The sequence below is a fragment of the Helianthus annuus genome, chromosome 3 (genome assembly GCF_002127325.2).
Source record: "Helianthus annuus cultivar XRQ/B chromosome 3, HanXRQr2.0-SUNRISE, whole genome shotgun sequence".
Lineage (NCBI taxonomy): Eukaryota > Viridiplantae > Streptophyta > Magnoliopsida > Asterales > Asteraceae > Helianthus > Helianthus annuus.
The window spans coordinates 62,266,244-62,286,874 of NC_035435.2; the positions used below are offsets into that span (position 1 = coordinate 62,266,244).

Sequence of the window (20,631 nt, forward strand, 5' to 3'; positions counted from 1 at the left end):
CCTTTGGTTTTGTTTTAGTTGATGCCTTGACTTGTGACTTGGGCGTCCATGTTTGTTGTTTTTGGGGAAAACGTTTGGAAGATTCAGTTTTCTTGACTGGTTGTTCAATCGGTTTAGCATTGATTTTAGCATTTTCATTTTTAGGAATCTTCTTCTCAACAAACATAGGCGTCTTTCCTTTAGCATCGTTTGACTTCTTGGAGTTCTCGATAATCACAGACTTAGATCGTTGATTGGTGCATTTTTGTGCTGATTACATTTGAAGCACATTCGGGTGTCGACGACCCGATTTTGACCATCAGTCTGCGGTTGTGAGACTTTCTTACTAGAAATTCTTCGTTGGTTTTCAAAAAGATTTTTGATTCTTGTTTAGCCATTAAACTTGAGCTCTTCACAAATATTGTCTTTTTAACAAACTTTGATTTCTGAAAGTTCTTTCTCTGATAATTCTTACCACCCTTATGCCCACCAAACCCTCTGTTTTGATTATTATTGTGAAAACGTGGTGGTACACTAGGTTTGTTGTAGTAAGACTTATCCCTTTGAAAGTTCAAAAACCTTTTTGAACTTGACAAACCATTGACATCAGAAACATCAATTTCAACTAACTTGAAAACCTTTTTCAGCTTATCCACATTAATATTTTCAAATAGAAACTCTTTATCAGAGTACAACTTATCTGAACGATTCATCTTGTACATGACAAGAGTCTGTTCTTCCTCTAAGTTGTTCTGGGACTTAGGTTTCGGGATGTAATTGTTCAAGAAACAATCATCATCTTCATTTGTGGAATCACTGTCAGATTTTAACACTTTTTCAACAACATCCTTCACAACCTCAGATTAAATGCTATCTTCATCGGATTGTGAGTTAAACGTGACATCAATGTTATCTGGTAACTTTTCAGCATCACTTTTCTCACTTGAATCTGATTCATTAACCAACCCTGATTGTTTTTTCGTGAAGTTATTTCTCATTGGTGGTGGAACCTTGTGATACCAAACCCCGGTTCCATCAGAATATATGTTACACCCCCAAAATACCACTTGCGAAAACACCGCGGGTTGTGTGACGTACCAGGATCTAGCCACCAATCACATTGAACTCATAAAATATATTTAAATACAACTTTCATTCATTAACATAAAGTGTTAGAAAACGTTACATATAATTCATTGTATACAGCGGAAGCATAACTCATTTGTTAAGAGTTTTATAAATCAAATGTACAAAAACCATTAGACTTGTATTGCGATACCATGTATCTCAACCCATGACCACTCCAGCCTTCCAGACAGCAAGTTCCCAATGCTACAACCCTATAGACCTGCAAGCATGCAAACAAGTGTGTCAGACGATTCTGATGAGTTTAAAGTTTGTAAACGTGTTTAGATACCAGCTACCAGATTAAAACGTTTCACAGATTCAGTGTTGTTAATCACATGCTTACCGCCGATGGCTCCAGATTATTTGCCCTAAACCCCAATGCCTCTATCATAGCATTGGTCCAGATGGGGGTCATTAGTTCACTCCCGACCTCCTCGGTGCGGTGTGAGGGTGCCAAACCTAAATAGCGCTATTAACTAATACCCCGTTGCCCAATAAGCAACAATCGGTAGGAGGGACTTGATTGATCGATATACGTGTATTAACCAACAACCCAGGTTTAACATTCCAGTCAAACCCATTACCCGACATTCCTCCCCGGAACGCATGCTTGGAAAAAGAGCAGTGAACTCACCTTTGATTTGCTCGGTTAGATTAGTTTCTTGTTTATCGTTGGATACCCCAAACCCTAATATGGTTCCAATGACAGTCAGTTTTGTTTACATAGAATCACATATTCTTTCTATATATTCCACAAGTGGTAAGCAAGTATGGCACACATTATCACACAAGTTACAATGAGCATTCGGGCCATATGTATTTTCACATTACAAGTTCAGATATCACAATAACACATATTAAAAGTCCAATCCTCATTCAAATGAACATGCATATAATAACAATAATTCATAACTCTCAATAGTCATTTGATTACAAAATCTTGTATCGAAACTGTTTAAGGCCCGCCATAACTTGGCAGCCCATTTCGGAACTCCAAACATGGTGCGGCCCAGTTGAAGTTAAGCCCAGCAAAGATTGTAAGACTTAATCGTCTAACCTACTTAACATAATCAATTCGTGACCCGAGTGTGCATGTGTGGCCCAAACCCTCCATATAACCCAAGTCCTAGTGTGTGATCGGCCCACCACTAATTGTTGTTCATTATGCATCTGAGTACAAACAGTCTGTAAGTGTTCAATCAGTTTCACTTTACCTTAAATCATGGAAATTCATTACATATTTACATAATTATTTCAATCAATTATGATCAATTCACATATCCGTCAATCATCGCTGAATCAACAACAACAACCAACGCATGCCCTTTAATTCAGTCGGATTAGACTAGCTAACATGATCATATAAACATCATAACCTACTGTCCATGCAAACTTCTTGGCGAAATACCCTATATGACGAAACATATGTTTCGCCGAGGCCAGGTGTGACGAAAGAATACCCTTTTTCGTCGAGCTATAGTTGACGAAACACTAGTGTTTCGTCGGAACTTCAGGTGGCGAAATACCTATGTTTCGCCATGGATAACTTAGATGGTTATGGTGACCTGCAAACCCTAAGCGTCCCTACTGTTTTAATATTGATATTCATGTACACACACACAATCGAACAGTATGGTTAAGCCAATAAAAATTCACCATCTAGTCACATATAATCAGATTCAATTCACACATTATTCATCTCATAATTCATACCATTTAAATATGGTTCTAGGTCGTACAAGTTCACCTAATCATAATCAGGAATCGCACATCACAATTCTCAATACTAAATCATCGATTGCCACCATCATGTTCTAATCCTACTCGTATTCATACAACTCGACACATAAACACACAATTAAACATGACCAAACTGGTGAGCACACTTACCAGCTATTAGGACGAGAGAGATGAGAGGTTTCGGAGGCAGGGAGCTTCGACAAAGATATGCTGCCGTCAATCTGGGAGAGAGAAGAAGAGGGTTCGCTGTTCAAAATAGAGAGGATTAGGGTTTGTGTGTTACGTCTCCCAATTGCAAGAGTTCTACAAACATAATAACCGTAACAGTTGGGCCGCGTACAGTCTGGGCCGAAGCCCTTTATGGCGAAAGACCTCCTGGCGAAAGACCACCTTCGTCAGGGATTTGTTTTGACGAAACACCCTCTATCGTCGCTATAAGTTTTTCGTCGAGTGTGATGTGCACAAGACATGACCAAAAATCAAACATTAACCCATTCCTGTTCCTAAGTTTTCATGTAACAGCCGATCATAATGTTACTCTCAATCATTCATATTCCAGACACACGATACAATGTAAAACAATTTACGAAAATAAGATTATGAAACAAGTGACGCGAAAAGGAAAGGCCTTGAACTCTCGGGTTGTCACAACATCCCCAACTTGAAAGAAATTTTGTCCCGAAATTTGATAAGTAATCCATAACAACAAGGTGTTGGATCAGGATGACTGTGGATTTTCTGAGGGTGCCACATCATCCCCAACTTGAAAGGGAATTTCGTCCCGAAATTCACCAATGATATCAGAAGTTGGTACAACCGTTTGAACAACTGAGGATACTAGAGCTTACTCCGATCATTGCGTTCCTACGTGAACTCCGGTCCACGTCTTGAGTTCCAACGAACTCTCACGATTGGAATTTGACTATGCTAACTAATCTTGACGTCCTGGTCCATGATTTCAGTAGGTTCCTCAACAACTGCAACTTGTCATTAACCTCAGACTCTAATAAGGGTATCACAAGCGTTTCATCGGACAAACACTGCCCTAGATTTGAGACATAAATGATATCATGTACGTTACCCAATTTGTCGGTTAGCTCGAGTTTGTAGGTGACATGACTGATTCTTTCCAGAATTCTGAATAACTCAACGTACGCAAAATAAGCTTGCCACGCTTCCCACGCGCACCACACCCTCCCAGGGTGAGATTTCCAACATGAAATGATCGCGGAAACACCCCCAAAATACCACTTGCGGAAACACCGCGGGTTGTGTGACGTACCAGGATCTAGCCACCAATCACATTGAACTCATAAAATATATTTAAATATAACTTTCATTCATTAACATAAAATGTTACAAAATGTTACATATAATTCATTGTATAAAGTGAAAGCATAACTCATTTGTTAAGTGTTTTATAAATCACATGTACAAAAACCATTAGACTTGTATTGCGATACCATGTATCTCGACCCATGACCACTCCAGCCTTCCAGACATCAAATTCCCAATGCTACAACCCTATAGTCCTGCAAGCATGCAGACAAGTGTGTCAGACGACGCTGGTGAGTTCAAAGTTTGTTAACGTGTTTAGATACCAGTTACCAGATTAAAACGTTTCATGGATTCGATGTTGTTAGTCACACGCATACCGCCGATGGCTCCAGATTATTTGCCCTAAACCCCAATGCCTCTATCATAGCATTGGTCCAGATGGGGGTCATTAGTTCACTCCCGACCTACTAGGTGCGGTGTGAGGGTGCCAAACCTAAATAGCGCTATTAACTAATACCCCGTTGCCCAACAAGCAACAATCGGTAGGAGGGACTTGATTGATAGATATACGTGTATTAACCAATAACCGAGGTTTAACATTCCAGTCAAACCCATTACCCGACATTCCTCCCCGAAACGCATGCTTGGAAAAAGAGTAGTGAACTCACCTTAGTTTGCTCGGTTAGATTAGTTTCTTGTTTATCGTTGGATACCCCAAACCCTAATATGGTTCCAATGACAGTCAGTTTTGTTTACATAGAATCACATATTCTTTGTATATATTCCACAAGTGGTAAGCAAGTATGGCACACATTATCACACAAGTTACAACGAGCATTCGGGCCATATGTATTTTCACATTACAAGTTCAGATATCACAATAACACATATTAACCGTCCAATCCTCATTCAAATGAACATGCATATAATAACAATAATTCATAACCCTCAATAGTCATTTGATTACAAAATCTTGTATCGAAACTGTTTAAGGCCCGCCATAACTTGACAGCCCATTCCGGAAGTCCAAACTGGTGCGGCCCAGTTGAAGTTAAGCCCAACAAAGATTGTAAGACTTAATCTTCTAACCTACTTAACATAATCAATTCGTGGCCGAAGTGTGCATGTGTGGCCCAAACCCACCATATAACCCATGTCCTAGTGTGCGATCGGCCCACCACTAATTGTTTTTCATTATGCATCTGAGTACAAACAGTCTGTAAGTGTGCAATCAGTTTCACTTTACCTTAAATCATGGAAATTCGTTACATATTTACATAATTATTTCAATCAATTATGATCAATTCATATATCCATCAATCATCGCTGAATCATCAACAACAACCAACGCACGCCCTTTAATTCAGTCAGACCAGACTAGCTAACAGTATCATATAAACATCATAACCTACTGTCCATGCAAGCTTCTTGGCGAAATACCCTATATGACGAAACATATGTTTCGCCGAGGCCTGGTGTGACGAAAGACTACCCTTTTTCGTCGAGCTATAGTTGACGAAACACTAGTGTTTCATCGGAACTTCAGGTGGCGAAATACCTATGTTTCGCCGTGGATAACTTAGATGGTTATGGTGACCTGCAAACCCTAAGCGTCCCTACTATTTTAATATTGATATTCATGCACACACACACACACACAAATCGAACAGTATGATTAACCCAATAACAATTCACCATCTAGTTACATATAATCATATTCAATTCACACATTATTCATCTCATAATTCATACCATTTAAATATGGTTCTAGGTAGTACAAGTTCACCTAATCATAATCAGGAATCGCACATCACAATTCTCAATACTAAATCACCGATTACCACTATCATGTTCTAATCCTACTCGTATTCATACAACTCGACATATAAACACACAATTAAACATGACCAAATTGGTGAGCACACTTACCGGCTATTAGGACGAGAGAGATGAGAGGTTTCGGAGGCAGGGAGCTTCGACAAAGGTATGCTGCCGTCGATTTGGGAGAGTGAAGAAGAGGGTTCACCGTTCAAAATAGAGAGGATTAGGGTTTATGTGTTACGTCTCCCAATTGCAAGAGTTCTACAAACATAATAACCGTAACGGTTGGGCCGCGTACAGTCTGGGCCGAAGCCCTTTATGGCGAAAGACCTCCTGGCGAAAGACCACCTTCGCCGGGGATTTGTTTTGATGAAACACCCCCTTTCGTCGCTATAAGTTTTTCATCGAGTGTGATGTGCACAAGACATGACCAAACATCAAACATTAACCCATTCCTGTTCCTAAGTTTTCTTGTAATAGCCGATCATAATGATACTCTCAATCATTCATATTCCAAGCACACGATACAATGTAAAACAATTTACGAAAATAAGATTATGAAACAAGTGACGCGAAAAGGAAAGGCCCTGAACTCTTGGGTTGTCACAATATACATCTTCACCTTCTTTGTTCTGTCCAATTGGTTTAGGAACTATGTGTTGTAGAACAAAGCTGGCAGAAGTGTAACTGTTCAGCTTCAAGTTGATTCTCTCATTCTCAATTTTAGCTTCCTGATACTGAAGCTTGAGATTCGCAATCTCATCCAGTTGAACATTTATTAATTTTTCTTTTGCTTGAAGAACACTAGATAATTCCGAGTTTTCTTGACGAGTTTCAATGTTTCGTTCGTCTGAATCTTTAATTGTACTTTTTAATTTGTCAAAATCCTCAGAAATTTTTATGTTCTCAAGCATCAAATTTTCATTTTCTTTTCGAAAATGCTCAACATCATTTTCATCAGTTTTAATTTTTTCAGTTAACTCATTTATTCTGTCAGTTGAACTTTTTACCAGTTTGTCTCGTCCAATCACTTCTCTGTTTAGAATGTTAATTTTATTTGTCAGCTCCTGGATTTGCGATCGAGAGAGATACTCGTGTATATTACATACTTTGCACTCTTTCATGCAATTTCTGCGATCACTTTCAGACTTAGCATTTTCAGCCTTACATGGTTCACTATCTGAACCACTAGAACTGACCTTTTCCGACGACTCAGACTCAGAAGCGGATGTGGAATCTACCTCTAATGCCTTTGCCATCATGACTTGGTCCGCCATCTTTGTTAAGTTCTCGGCTGTCATCTCTACTTTAACATCGATAATCCCTTCATCTACCTTCTTAGACTCCTTAGACCTCAGAAATTCCTCATATCTCTCCTGTCTCAATCTCTCCTTCTCAGCTCTTTTCTCTGCACCAATTTTTATCTGCTCCTCTTATGAAGGAATCGACTTTACAAGAGCTTCGAAATCAATTGATTTCAGATTAATGCAGATATTTCCTTTCGGATCCAAGTAGCACCCTGTCTGGATCCCACCTTTTTGCTTTCTTAGCTTCTTTGAAGGCCTCATACATTTTTTGATATTTTCTCTGTGCCAGACTTCTTTCTCAGTTGTATGTTGATTTTGTTTCGACTTGTGCCATGAACGCTTAACCAACAGCATCTTCCTCTGGAAGAAAATTGTTCTAGTTGAACCCTTCATCGTCTTGAATCACCGCAAGAGCTCTCGATTTATCTTTCGGATTGTCTTCGATTTGCTTCATTTTTGGTGGTTCTTCACGGTTTCTATGATAAACTGCTTTTCTATAGTAGTCATCATGAAAAGGATTCGTAGTTTCATCAGCGGCTGAATTTCGGCATTCCCTCTTGAAATGACCTTTTTGTTTACATTTGAAACAAGTCACCTTTGACTTGTCAAATCCTAACTTTGTTGACGGCCCCCAATCGACTGTCGCCCTGTGATCTCCATGAATCACTGTGCCCGGTGAATAACGCTAGCCATACACCAACAGATATCTATAAGGTCCATCTCCTCTGGGTCAATCTGATCGTAATCTTCTTTAGTAAGATTCGTGTTACCAATCTTCCAAGCTACGAGACTTTCATAAGATTCCAAAATCGATGCAAGAAACACCATTTGTTGTTTAGCCGTTTCTACATTGAAGTTCTGGGCGTTGTTGAGGTTGACGACAATGTTACATTGAAAGACGTTAGCGTTTGGAGCACTTTGAGGTTGCTGAGGGTTTGATGCAGACGATGTAGGTGTACTTGAACCAGTACCATGATACCCGTAACCACTCGATGAAGACCCACTGCTTGAATTCTCTTTTACAACTGTGTTTGAACTTTCAACACTGAAAGCAGTCTTTGGTGACGAAGCTTTTGGAATCATGCTACCTCTGTAGTACAAATCTACATTCTGTTGATACTGTGTATTATTCACTTTTTTCAGCTTTTTGATCTCCAACTCGTGCCCCTCCAGCTTCTCAATTAACCAGTTCAATGTAATATCTTTTATGGGCTTTGTGTTCTTTAGCACCAATGCAAAATATTGCCAATCGTTTTCGTTTGGTAGTGCTTCAAACAACTTATCAACTACCTCCTCTTGATCCTTTTTAATATTGAATATGTCCAGTTCAGCTTTTAAATGGCAGAACCTTTCTATCATTTGACGAACACTTTCGTTTTTCATGCAGGCAAACAGATCAAACTCTTTTTTCAATAGTGACTTCTTGTTTTTAACGATCTCCTCTCCACCCGTGCACTTTTTCTCCAATTTACCCAACAAATCTTTTGCATTCTCGTAATCGATTAAAGAGATAATGTCGTCTCGTACAGATTGGTGTAAAAGTGCAATGGCTTTTTTCTCAACAATAAATTCTTCCTGCTCATCATCTCGTAAATTCTCATAATCACTTCTTGTATTATTGTATCCATTTTAAACACACTTCCAACTATCATAAGCAAAGGCTCTCAACCAACCATCAAAACGTTTTGCCCAACGGTTGTAGTCCTCGATAGCCATAAGCTTCGGTGGTTTGCTATACGTGCCATAGGCGCTGTCCACGCTAAGCGAATCTGATATCGCTTTTGTAGCTGTTTTAGGATTTGCGTCTGATGATGTAGCTCCAGTGCTGTTGTAGGCGAAAAAGTCACCGAACGGGTTTAGAAACTCGTCACCCATGATTGTAGTACCTGAAAAAGTCAAACTCGGTCAAACTTGAGTGCACAAAATAGTTGATCGGATGATCAGTCGTCCGGATGGCTATCCGGATGAAATGATCAAGTGACAAATGGGACAAGTGTCGGATGGCTATCCGATCGAATGGTCAGTCGACAAGCTACCACCTCAAACTTTCAAACAACAAAGACTCTTATCCGGTTGGATGACTATCCGATCGGATGAGTAATGACGTCAGCAACTAACAAGAACTCAGTAACAATGCGATCCGGTTGGATGACTATCCGATCGAATGAGTGACGTCAGCACATTTTATCTCAAAATTCATGGTTTTTGATCGATTTTGTTCGAATTTTGCTGTGAAACTTTGTAGTATTGTTATTTAACAGATCGCGCACATAATATGTGAATTTTAGGCCATTTTAACCATGAAATCTTAGTCAATTTTGAATTTTAAGGTGTTTTGAGATGAGAGAAGGAAGAACTAAGATGAAATCAAGAAATAGATGAAGAATCAGATGAAATCTCCAATAGAATCAGCTAGTAAATCGCTGTCGATCCTCTCCGAATCCGACCTCCAAGCTCTGATACCATTTGTGAGGACCATGAATTCGGCTCGTATGAACTCGCTCAGGTCAGATCTGCGATCACCACGAGAGTGCGGAATCCAATCGCGGTGTAGGAGTAAGATCAACAATGAATGTGCAGTTCCAAGCTTCCATTCTCATTAGAAATAGTAGAAAGTACAAAGTTTTGGTGAGAAAATGCAAGAGCTTCGCCTCTGAGATCAGAACTGTTTGATACAAGTGAGACCCATGTCTCCTATTTACAGGCGAGCTCTGACTGGGAGAAACCATCAGCCGACCAGATGATCATCCGGACCATCAGCTGACCGGATGATCATCCGTCTAGATGACCCTGTCCATCCGTCCGGATGGACTTTACAAAACACGTTTAGTACTGTATCATCCCAGATATAATATAAAACACATACAAAACTATACAACGACACTAACAGCACAAAATAGACTACATACAGACGAAAGCTACATACATTAGTGCATCTACAAAAGTAAAAATTCAAAGTTTTTTTTTATTTTTTGAAAACCACCCAAAGCATGTGGTATAACACCCTCATGTGTACAAAAGTTACTAATAATTGGTATATAATAATTAGTGGTATAAATATAAATCAATACTATATAATAAAAGAAACCAATAACTGATACGTGTCATTCACTGAAGGCGTCTACGTTTTAACTTCCCGCCTTTTCATACTTATCTTATATCAATTAATCAAATAATAAATAATCAATTAATATTAAATCTTATCTTACTTTTAATGTCGGATAGAATCATTCTATTTTTTCTAATAAAATATTATCTTCAAAATTAAATTATAAATTTAAGATATTTTTTAAAGAGTAAATTACGATTTTGGCTCCTGTGGTTATATCACTTTTACCTTTTTAGCTCAAAAAGAAATCTTTTAACAACTGAGCCCTCAACGTCTTTTTTTCTAACCATTTTGGCCCCTAACACTAACTCCATCAATTTACTTTTAGGGGCCAAAAAGGTTAGAATAAAAGACGTTGGGGGCCAAAAGGGTTAGAAAAAAAGACGTTGGAGGCTCAGATGTTAAAAAATTCCTTTATGAGCTAAAAGAGTAAAACTGATATAACCACAGGGCCAAAATCGTAATTTACTCTTTTTAAAGATTCCTTTTGAAATAAAAGAGTAAAACTGATATAACCACAGGGGCCAAAATCGTAATTTACTCTTTTTAAATAATAGCATAAAACAATAATCTTAAACTTAAAAAAACACAATAATACGTTCATATCAAAAAATTTAAAGTACAAACAAAATATACAAAATAACTTATTAGACATTAGACCAAACTTTAAAAAACACTAAATAGAAAGATAAAGGAATAATATAATTGTTTTTGATTTTTCAAATTGTGGTTCTAATCAATTCGAATTAAACTTAACCAAGTTTATGATTCGATTTAAACTAAACCAAGTTTATGATTTTTTAACAGAATCCAATAGCATATTATTTACTATACAAAATTACATTTATTTAACCCGTGTAATAAATGGTGTTTTTAAAGATATAACTTTTTTTATTATTTAGTATATATAATTAGATTATTCAACCCGTATAATACACGAGATTTATAAATATATAACTTTTTTATTATTTAGTTTATAAAATTACATTTATCCAACAGGTGTAATACACAGGGTTACAAAATTAGATTTATTTAACCCGTGTAATACACAGTGTTTTTAAAGATATAACTTTTTTTTATTATTTAGTATATAAAATTAGATTTATTCAAACCGTACAACACACGAGTTTTATAAAGATATAACTTTTTTATTATTTAGTTTATACAATTACATTTATTCAACCCGTGTAATACACATGAGTTTTAGAGATATTTTTTTATTATTTGGTATATAAAATTACATTTATTCTGTACAATACATGGGGTTCTTATAGATATATTTTTGTAGGATCGTTTTGCGACCTATATGAGTCGTTCAGAGTCAATACTAAGCTGTTTGAAAGGCGGAAACAGTCAAACAACTGAGAATCAGTGATAGAAAGGTGTAGAAACAGAGAATTATACTTAAAACAGGTTTCTCATTGATATTCAACTTGATTACACGGTGAAAATTGGGCAGCACTTCGTTACACACCAACTGATTTCGTACCAAATGAAAATCCAAGACAGCCTATATATAGGCAACTGATTTCGCACGAAATAGCAAACATTGATTTCGTACGAAATAGCCACATGCTATTTCGTGCGAAATGACTTTCAAACATACAAAACATTACATTTTGACATAATTAACCCTATTACAAGCTATCAACATGACCTAGACTGTAGACGTAGGCTATAGACATCATGCACCAACAAACTCCCCCTTGGATATTGCCGGAGTCTTCAGTACTTGCTTCACAATGACTTGAACTTTTCTTCCCTTGGCTTAGGCTTTCTCATCAGCAACTTCCTAAGCTTTTCATTCTCTTCAACCTTTCATTTCTCTTCAGCAGCCATTCTTTGTACAACAGTATGCCTTAGCATGTTGTCTTTATCTTCACGAGCTTTTCTTTCCTTCTCAGCCTTCAACGCTTCATCTTTTTCAATTTTTCGCCACTTAGATGACCATTTACTCTCAGCATTGATTCCTTTCTGGAAGCAGATGGAAACAACCTTTTGAAACTGCATTGCTTGGTCTTTATCTTCAGCTTTAAACCCAATCTTGTTAACAAACAAACATTCAATATCTTTTGCTAAGCAATTCACCAACCATAAAGGATCATACACATGAATGTGTCTAACTTCGTTTTCAGCTCTGTAGGTGATCACAGCTTCAGTTGACAAACAGTTGTATACCGAATACACAAACCCCTTATGAAAATCTTGCTCCATCTTCGGTACTGGAATATTCTTAATCACTTTAGGCTTCTATACATGCAAGATCGTTTCTTCAATTCCAGTCTCTGGATCTACCCTCTTCACTTTCTTCGGATAGTGAGGTTTCCAGTGTTTGAATCCTCTGAAGGCTTCAAATTTCATCAGACCCCAGATAGGCACATCATGCTTTCTTACAGGATAATCCAATGTTCTAACTTTTGAGAGTTCTTCAACATCCCACCAGGGTAAGGACATGATATCCTGAATGTACTCAAAATACTGCACCCCATATTCTCTTCTGATTGCATACACGTTCACTTATGGCAGAAAGCCCCAACTAATAATATCCCCCAGTGACACATCCCTGTCTCTCTTATAAAACTTCAATGGCCTTTTAAACTTTCTTTCTGTGTCTTTTCTGAACCATTTCTTCCTCTCTTTACGACTTTATCCTTCGTAGTTCCATCAAAATTCTTATCTTTCAAACACTCTTCAACTTTCCTTCTTATTTCATCAATGTTTTCTTGACTGAAAAACTCAACCAGCATTGGAAAGTTTGAAGTATCAGCATTCACACTTTCTTCATCACTACAATCATCAACCTCAACTCTATCATAGTTGTCGGCCTCTTCAACATACTTGTACTGATAATCTGGTTGTTAGTTGATATCAAATGCATTCAATTCATCTTCAAAGTCAAACTTGAAATTAGGATCATCAATTTGCGTCATCTTGATAATATAAGCCATCGTATACGTATGCCTGATTTCACCTTCCTCAACATCAGGCTCTAGACGCAAAATCAATCTTTCACTTTCAACATTTTGATCATCAACGTTCTCCCCCTCACCTTTAGCATCCTCAGCCTCTTCATTCGCATCATCACGAAGATAATCATCGACATTTTGTTCATTTGATGCTTCGGTAACTTTAATGCCTGTACCACCTTAACTATCGTCATCATCATCATCATCATCATCGTCACTATGACTACTCGCAGAAAATACATCATCTGCATCATCTGTCTTATCTTCATCATCATCCTCTTCATCATCATCTTCCTCGACATCTTCGTCATCATCAATAACATCATCAATTAACACATCCTCTTCAAAAATACCAGACACTGCAGATATAGGACGAGGATTTTGGACAGGTGACTCAGAAACAACAGATGGAACAATCGCCCTTTCAGTAACTTCAAAAGTACCTTCAACACTTTTACCCTTATTCTTCATCTCAGCATCAATCTCAGCTTGACGACGGGCTCTAACTTCTTCAAGTTGGATTTCTTCAAATTTTTGTTCCACAGACTTCCCGATCACACTTTCTAACACTTTATTTATCATATACATTTCATGTTCTTTTCTCGCATTAATAGCTTCCAGCTCTTTGTTCTTTAGCTTGAAGTATTCATTCTGCTCGTCTCTGCGAGTCTTCTCTTCTTCCAACTCTATAATTCTCACTTTCATAATATCAATCTCTGCCTGATCAGCTTCGACTTTCTTTAACAATGAAGAATTCTCAGCTTCCACAGACTTAACATGCTTTTCAAATTTCTTCTCACGATCCACCAACTTCTTGTTCTCAACCAATACTTCTTCCATTTTCTTTTCCAACTGCTTTACTTGCTCATCACTCGCAAAGCTGAAATCACCAATGTCTTCAAGAGGAATATTCACTGGAATATGAGGAAAATCTATGTATCCAGAAGATCCAGGAGTGGTTTGAACTTGTGGTTGTGTAGATGGTGGTGTTTGAAAGATATGTTGCAAAGTGATAACAGGTTGTTCTTGGATTGGTGTTTGATGTGGTGGTGATAAATGTGGTGGTGATAGATGTGGTGGTGATAGATGTGGTGGTGATAATTGTTGTTCAGTTTGTGGTGGAGGTGATGGTGGTGGAGTAGGTTCTTTTGGTGGTGTAGGTGGTTTTGGTTTTGGTAACTTAACAACCAACTTTCTTCTTGCTGCTTTAGGAGAAATAACACGTTTTCTTGCACTAGCTTTCTTCCTACCACCAGATGATGGAGGTGTTTGAGATTCTAGAACATGCTCAGGAGATGGATTGTACAAATCATCCTCTTTTTCCTCTCTCCTCTTTCTCTTTAGCTGTTTCTCTTTCTCTACTTCAGCCTGAATTCTTTTTGCACGTTCAGTTTCATCAATTTCTTCTTCAGATGAACTTGATGAGCTTTTCTCTACATCGTCACCTTCTTCACCGGCTGCTTTGGCTGCTTTATCAGCTTTAAAGCTTTCTTTAAGAGCTTTCAATGGACGATCAGATCCAGGAGATAAATGGACTTGATCTCCTTCAACATTACCTTCATCAACAGCTTCATCTTCTTCCTCTGATTCATCTACCAGCATAGTCTCAACAACCTTCTTTTGTCGCTTCTTTGGTTGCGAAGATGAACCCTCCTCAACTTGTACTTTAGGAGTTGCTTTTCTGCTCCTCTTTTTCTTCTCCTCTTTCACAAACCACTCGTTGTGAGTTTCTTTGAAGTTAGCAAGCTTCTTCAACTCCGCTGCATAACTTGCTTCTTTCATTTCTTCGTCGTTTCTCCATCTTTGATTATCAACCGGATCTAGATCTTTATAATTTTTGTCTTTGATGAACCCAAAGAATTCAACTTTTTTCATTAGCTCCGGATGATTTTTGTGATATCTTGCCAGTACTTTCAGCATATCATTATCCATGTGGAACTGCACCAACAAATCATTATTTTCATTTTTCTCAAGATCTGGATAAGCATGATCCAGTATCATTTGTACAAATCGTGGATAGATCCAAGTCTTGCTTTTTGATGTAATGTTCTCTTTCATGTAATGAAACACAATCTTTGAAAAGTTATACTTCTTATTCAACACAAGTGTCGTCACCATGTTCATTTGATAATCCTGCATCACATCATAACCTCCCTTCCTATGACTGAGAGCATGCAACACTGAATGTATAAGAAACTTGTAAGGATTTGAAAAACATGACTTCAAGTAGTTTGCACTGTTAAGTGGTCCACTATAACCCATCCTTAGCATACACCCCTTTACCATTTTTTCTGGAAACTTTGTCCGAGAATTCTCATCATCCGGAAAGTTTAACACCTCACGTACTAGCTGCTCTGTGATGATGATCGGTTTATCGTGGTCATTCAAGTTCACAATCGAATTTATTGTTTTGTTTTCTTCGTCATATGTTGTATTTTTCCAGAAATGTTCAATATGGGACCGAAAAACAAGATGTTGATTTGTTAAAGCCTTCTGTATCGGTAACCTTTCCATGAACTCTAGAATACCTGTGAATTCAGCCATCTTTGGTATCTCCTTATCATAAACACAACAAATGTTGTGTAGTGGATCATACTGAACATTCGACGCCTTTCCCATGATCTAAGTTGAGCAAACCAACTTAAATCTTGAATATGAACAACAAACAGGCAAGATCTCGACAAGAAACAATGATTCTGGTGTTTTCGCGTGAAATCGCTTTGACAGAGGTTTGGTGCGAAATGATGGAACTGATGCCTTCAAGCGAAATCAGTCCACCTATTTATAGACCTACCTATTTCGTACGAAATAGGCACTGAGGCATTTTCATGCGAAATAACTTTTTCAAGCGAAATCAATTTTCAAACGGAATGGCTATTTCGTACGAAATAGTCATTTCGTTTGAAATGGCAATTTTTCAAAAATTTTCAAAATTTTTTTATTAACTTTTTGACATTTTACCGTCACACCCAGTTAACCAAGTCCAAGTTAATGACCTTGGTCAACTGTTTAGCCTGCCAAGTCCAAGTTAGTGACCTTGGCTGACCAATTTATGAAGATGCTGATTTTCTAAAACAGATTTCAGTTCAAATTAATGAACTTTAACACTTTCATGCAATTACCAATCACTTTTTCTCAATCATCTGCGTACCCAACCCTCATGATCCAAACATGTTCAGCACATAAGACTTTGATTATTAGATCCCCAACATCCGTTGTCGAAAATAAAATGAAAATCAAAGCCTTTTGGATTTTATAAAATGCTAAACAAACAGACAATCTTCTTGGATTTTTGATAAGCAATGAACTGTACATACACTATTTTTGGTGAGCGTGTTAGAGGATCATATCAGCTGTTGACAAGACACAAGTACCGTTAAGCTTTAATTTCATTTTAAGCATTAAACAATTCGCTTTGATTGTCGATATACTGATCCTCTTAAATTTCACACAATTTTCAATCTGTTCAGGATACAGATTTAGTGTTTTAAGATCTTAAAATTTTACGCGTGTCCCACCTCAGAATATACTCCCGTATCCAGATCACTATATTCAGTCTTACAGGTGAGTGCACACTAATGATATCTGTATTGGGTGAATGCGAGGCCCTGAGAGCTCCGGCTAGAACTTCCGTTCGTACAGAGAGATGATGGCTCGACTTTCGGTGGGTTCCCTTTGGGAATCTTTTTTACAACAACACATGATTAGCATTTTGCAATGTTTCATCATTTTTTATGCTTAGGGGATGCTTTATTACTAAAGTTGTGCAGAGTATTATACGAGGACTAGGCTATTGCTTTCGCAAAATCAGAAGTCCTAGTATAATACCCCAGATATCATCACGTACAAAGACCTAGTATGTCAGAAATAGGATCTTTCAAACGAGATTTCAGGGATTACCTATATATCCTGGAGATGTTCCCCACGTAAAAGCAAGTTGTTATTGTATGTTTATATCCCAAACAAATTTACTAAATGTGTAAAAACCTATCAGCACATCATCAGCAAGACTGTTTAACACATTTTTAACTATACAATTCTTTAGCATACTGTATCTGTCTAGCTGATGTACTATCATTTCCCCTTTTTACACAAACTCTTTTTCAGTTTTTCAATGTTTTTGGATTTTGAAATTTTATCATGTTTTTGGATTTTCTGCAAACTTTCTCCCCTAAAAACAAAAACATATTTTTGTGTTTTTGGTTTTATCAAAAGCAGAAAATAAACTGTACAAAATTTGACAACATGACGTGGATCACTTCAGATCGCCGTCCTCCTCGGTTTCACATTCAATTACCCTCCCAGAAAACAAATTTTTCAAACCATTTAATTTTAAAAGATAGTTAAATCTTGTTCTATCAAAAGGTTTGGTATAAAAATTAGCCCTCTGATCATCGGTGTGTATATGTTCAATTCGAATCAATTTCTTCTCGTGACAATCACGGATGAAATTATGGCGTATTTCAATATGCTTTGTTTTAGAATGGTGAACCGGGTTTTTTGTTGTGTTTATTGCTGCCTCATTGTCCACAAATATAGGCATGTTCAAGAATTGCAAACCAAAGTCCCTCATCTGATGTTGGATCCAGAGGATCTGAGAACAACAGCTGGAGGCCGAAACGTATTCAGCCTCGCATGTAGAGAGAGCGACTGAGGTTTGTTTCTTGCACTGCCAGGTTACTAGTCGAGTTCCGAAGAACTGACAGCCAGCAGTGGTGGACTTAGCATTTTGCTTGTAGCAACCAAAATCCGAATCAGCATAACCTATGAGAGAGAAGTCACCAGACTTAGGACACCACAAGCCGGTGCTTGGGCAGTCTTTCAAATACCGTAAAATGCGTTTCACGATCGTCAGATGTGACTGTCTTGGGCTGGACTGATATCGGGCGCATAAACAGGTTGGATACATGATGTCTGGGCAGGAAGCAGTAAGATACATCAAAGATCCAATTATCGACCGGTAATACGTCTCGTCCACTTTCTCTCCACTCTCATCCGGACAGATTCCGTGATTTTGAGCTAGGGGGTTGATGTTGGAGTAGATTTAGACATGTTGAACTTTTCCAGAACATCGTTCACGTGTTCAGTTTGATGAATGAAGATTCCTTCGGGCATTTGCTCCACCTGTATCCCTAGGAAGAACTTCATCTCCCCCATCGAACTCATTTCAAACTTTCTTTTCGTCACTTTCTCAAATTCTTTACACAAATCATCATTTGCCGATCCAAAGATGATATCGTCAACATAAATCTGCACGATCAATGGATGCCCTGCAACATCTTTTGTAAACAACGTACTATCACCGTCCCTCTGGTGAACCCGTTGGCCAGCAGATATTGGGAAAGCGTCTCGTACCAGGTTCTCGGGGCCTGGTGTAATCCGTAAAGCGCTTTGTCGAGAAGATAGACTTTGTTTTTGTGTACTGGATCTGTGAACCCCGGCGGTTGTCCAACGTACACTTCTTCTTTGATTTTGCCGTATAGGAATGCAGATTTCACATCTAGCTGGTAGACTTTGAATCCTTTCCAGGACGCGAATGCCAGGAAGATTCTTATCGCCACGAGTCTAGCAACAGGTGCATACACTTCCGTGAAGTCAATGCCTTCTTGCTGACTGAAACCCTGTACTACCAATCGTGCTTTATTTCTTACAATCACTCCTCTATCATCTCTTTTACACTTAAAGACCCATTTTGTCTTTATCAGCTTCTGATTCTCAGGAAGATCTACCAATCTCCATACTCCCAGCTTCTCGAACTACTGCAGCTCTTCCTGCATAGCGTTCACCCAGCTTTCTTCAGTTAAAGTGTGACAACCCCAGTTTTCAAGTTCGTTATTCGACTTAACCTTGTACTTAATTAATTTGCAAAGTGTGCCTTATATATCTATTTGAGATGCAATATACGTGTTATTCGTGATGTGTATATTATGTGTGTGTATGTGTATTACATAATATATGATTGTATAATTATTAGAATGAAACCTTTGGCTGAAAACCCTTTACTCACGAAAACACACCTCACGAAAACACTTCATGTGTTCGTCCACCATGAAGCCAACGAAAACAACAGTGGGCTTCGGCCCAGTAATGATTGAATAAAAGAATTTGTTTTAACTTCGTGCACGAAATCGATAATTGGCAAACCCTAATCACCTCTCATTCTCTCTCGCTTTCCTTTGTAATCTAACGGCAGCCGTGAGCACTCGAGTCTGATACGTTGATCGATTTACCGTCTCTCATGTTTGGGTTAGTAATCGTTTAGTTATGATTATTGTGTGAAATCATTTGATTATTTGTTAGCTTTATGTATTAACTGTTAGCACGTAACGATAGTGAGCATGTGAATTGAATTGTTTGTGTGTTAGGGATCCTAGTAATCTGATGATATGATCAGATTGATTTGTATGTTCAGGGGCCTTATAATCTTGTTCATATCGATGATCTTGGTATGATGGTAGATATTAGATAATTGTCAGATTAAGATTCTTGTACACATATGTTGTTACTGAATGATCATAACAACTTGCAGATGATTGATGATTGAATGATTTCGTAATACTGATTATTGTTTTAGGTGACTGTTGTTGATGTTATGGTGACCGACGAAAACACTACCCCCCAACGAAAACACTTTGGGTTTTCGTCACCCAGGTGTTTTCGTCAATCAGTGATTTCGGCCCAAATGGTTTTCGGCCCATATAGTAAATTCGGCCCATGTGTGTGTTTTCGGCCATAGTGATTTCGCCAACATGTGTTTTCGCCGAATGCATGTTTTCGTTGAGTGTTGTGGCACGTTAAAACTGTTAAACTTATTAACCCTGTTAGTTCAGCAAACTCAGTTAATTATCAGTCCGGGTAGATGTTATCTCTGTTAAGTTGTTAACTGGGTTAACTGACTTACTCTGTTTATTTATTTAGTATTCCAATTTAGTGGATTAATTCTGTTATTCCATGAACTCTGTTAACGTTATGTAACTCTATTGGTTATTAACTCTGTTAGTTAATTAACCTTGTTAGTTCTGTAAACCCAATCGGTTTGTTAGTTCTGATTTGGATGCTAATTCTGTTAAGTGAATTACTGGATGGTCATATTAGAATAAACTACAAAAAAAAAGACCTTTATGCATAACATGGATTGTTTGAACATGATTAACTAATGTGTGTTATATGATATCAACTGTCAAAAACACTCTCTGATATTGATTGCATGCGAAATGTTACGAACGTGAACTGATTATACATACGTGCGTACTATAGGACTTGATTGATTTCTGGTGAGCGCATAACTTAGCATACCGAGCAA

At 37.8% G+C, this 20,631-nt stretch overlaps 1 protein-coding gene across 1 annotated transcript; it reads right to left on the reverse strand.

Annotated features, from left to right (window-relative positions):
* Window positions 1–842: 842 nt before the first annotated feature.
* LOC110931729 (golgin subfamily A member 6-like protein 1) lies at window positions 843–7,646 on the reverse strand. The gene is made up of 3 exons (XM_022175112.1): window positions 7,481–7,646; window positions 6,561–7,378; window positions 843–989 (listed from the first exon to the last, which is right to left on the reverse strand). Exons 1-3 carry the CDS (start codon window positions 7,644–7,646, stop codon window positions 843–845), a joined length of 1,131 nt encoding a protein of 376 aa, XP_022030804.1.
* Between the last annotated feature and the right edge of the window lie 12,985 nt (window positions 7,647–20,631).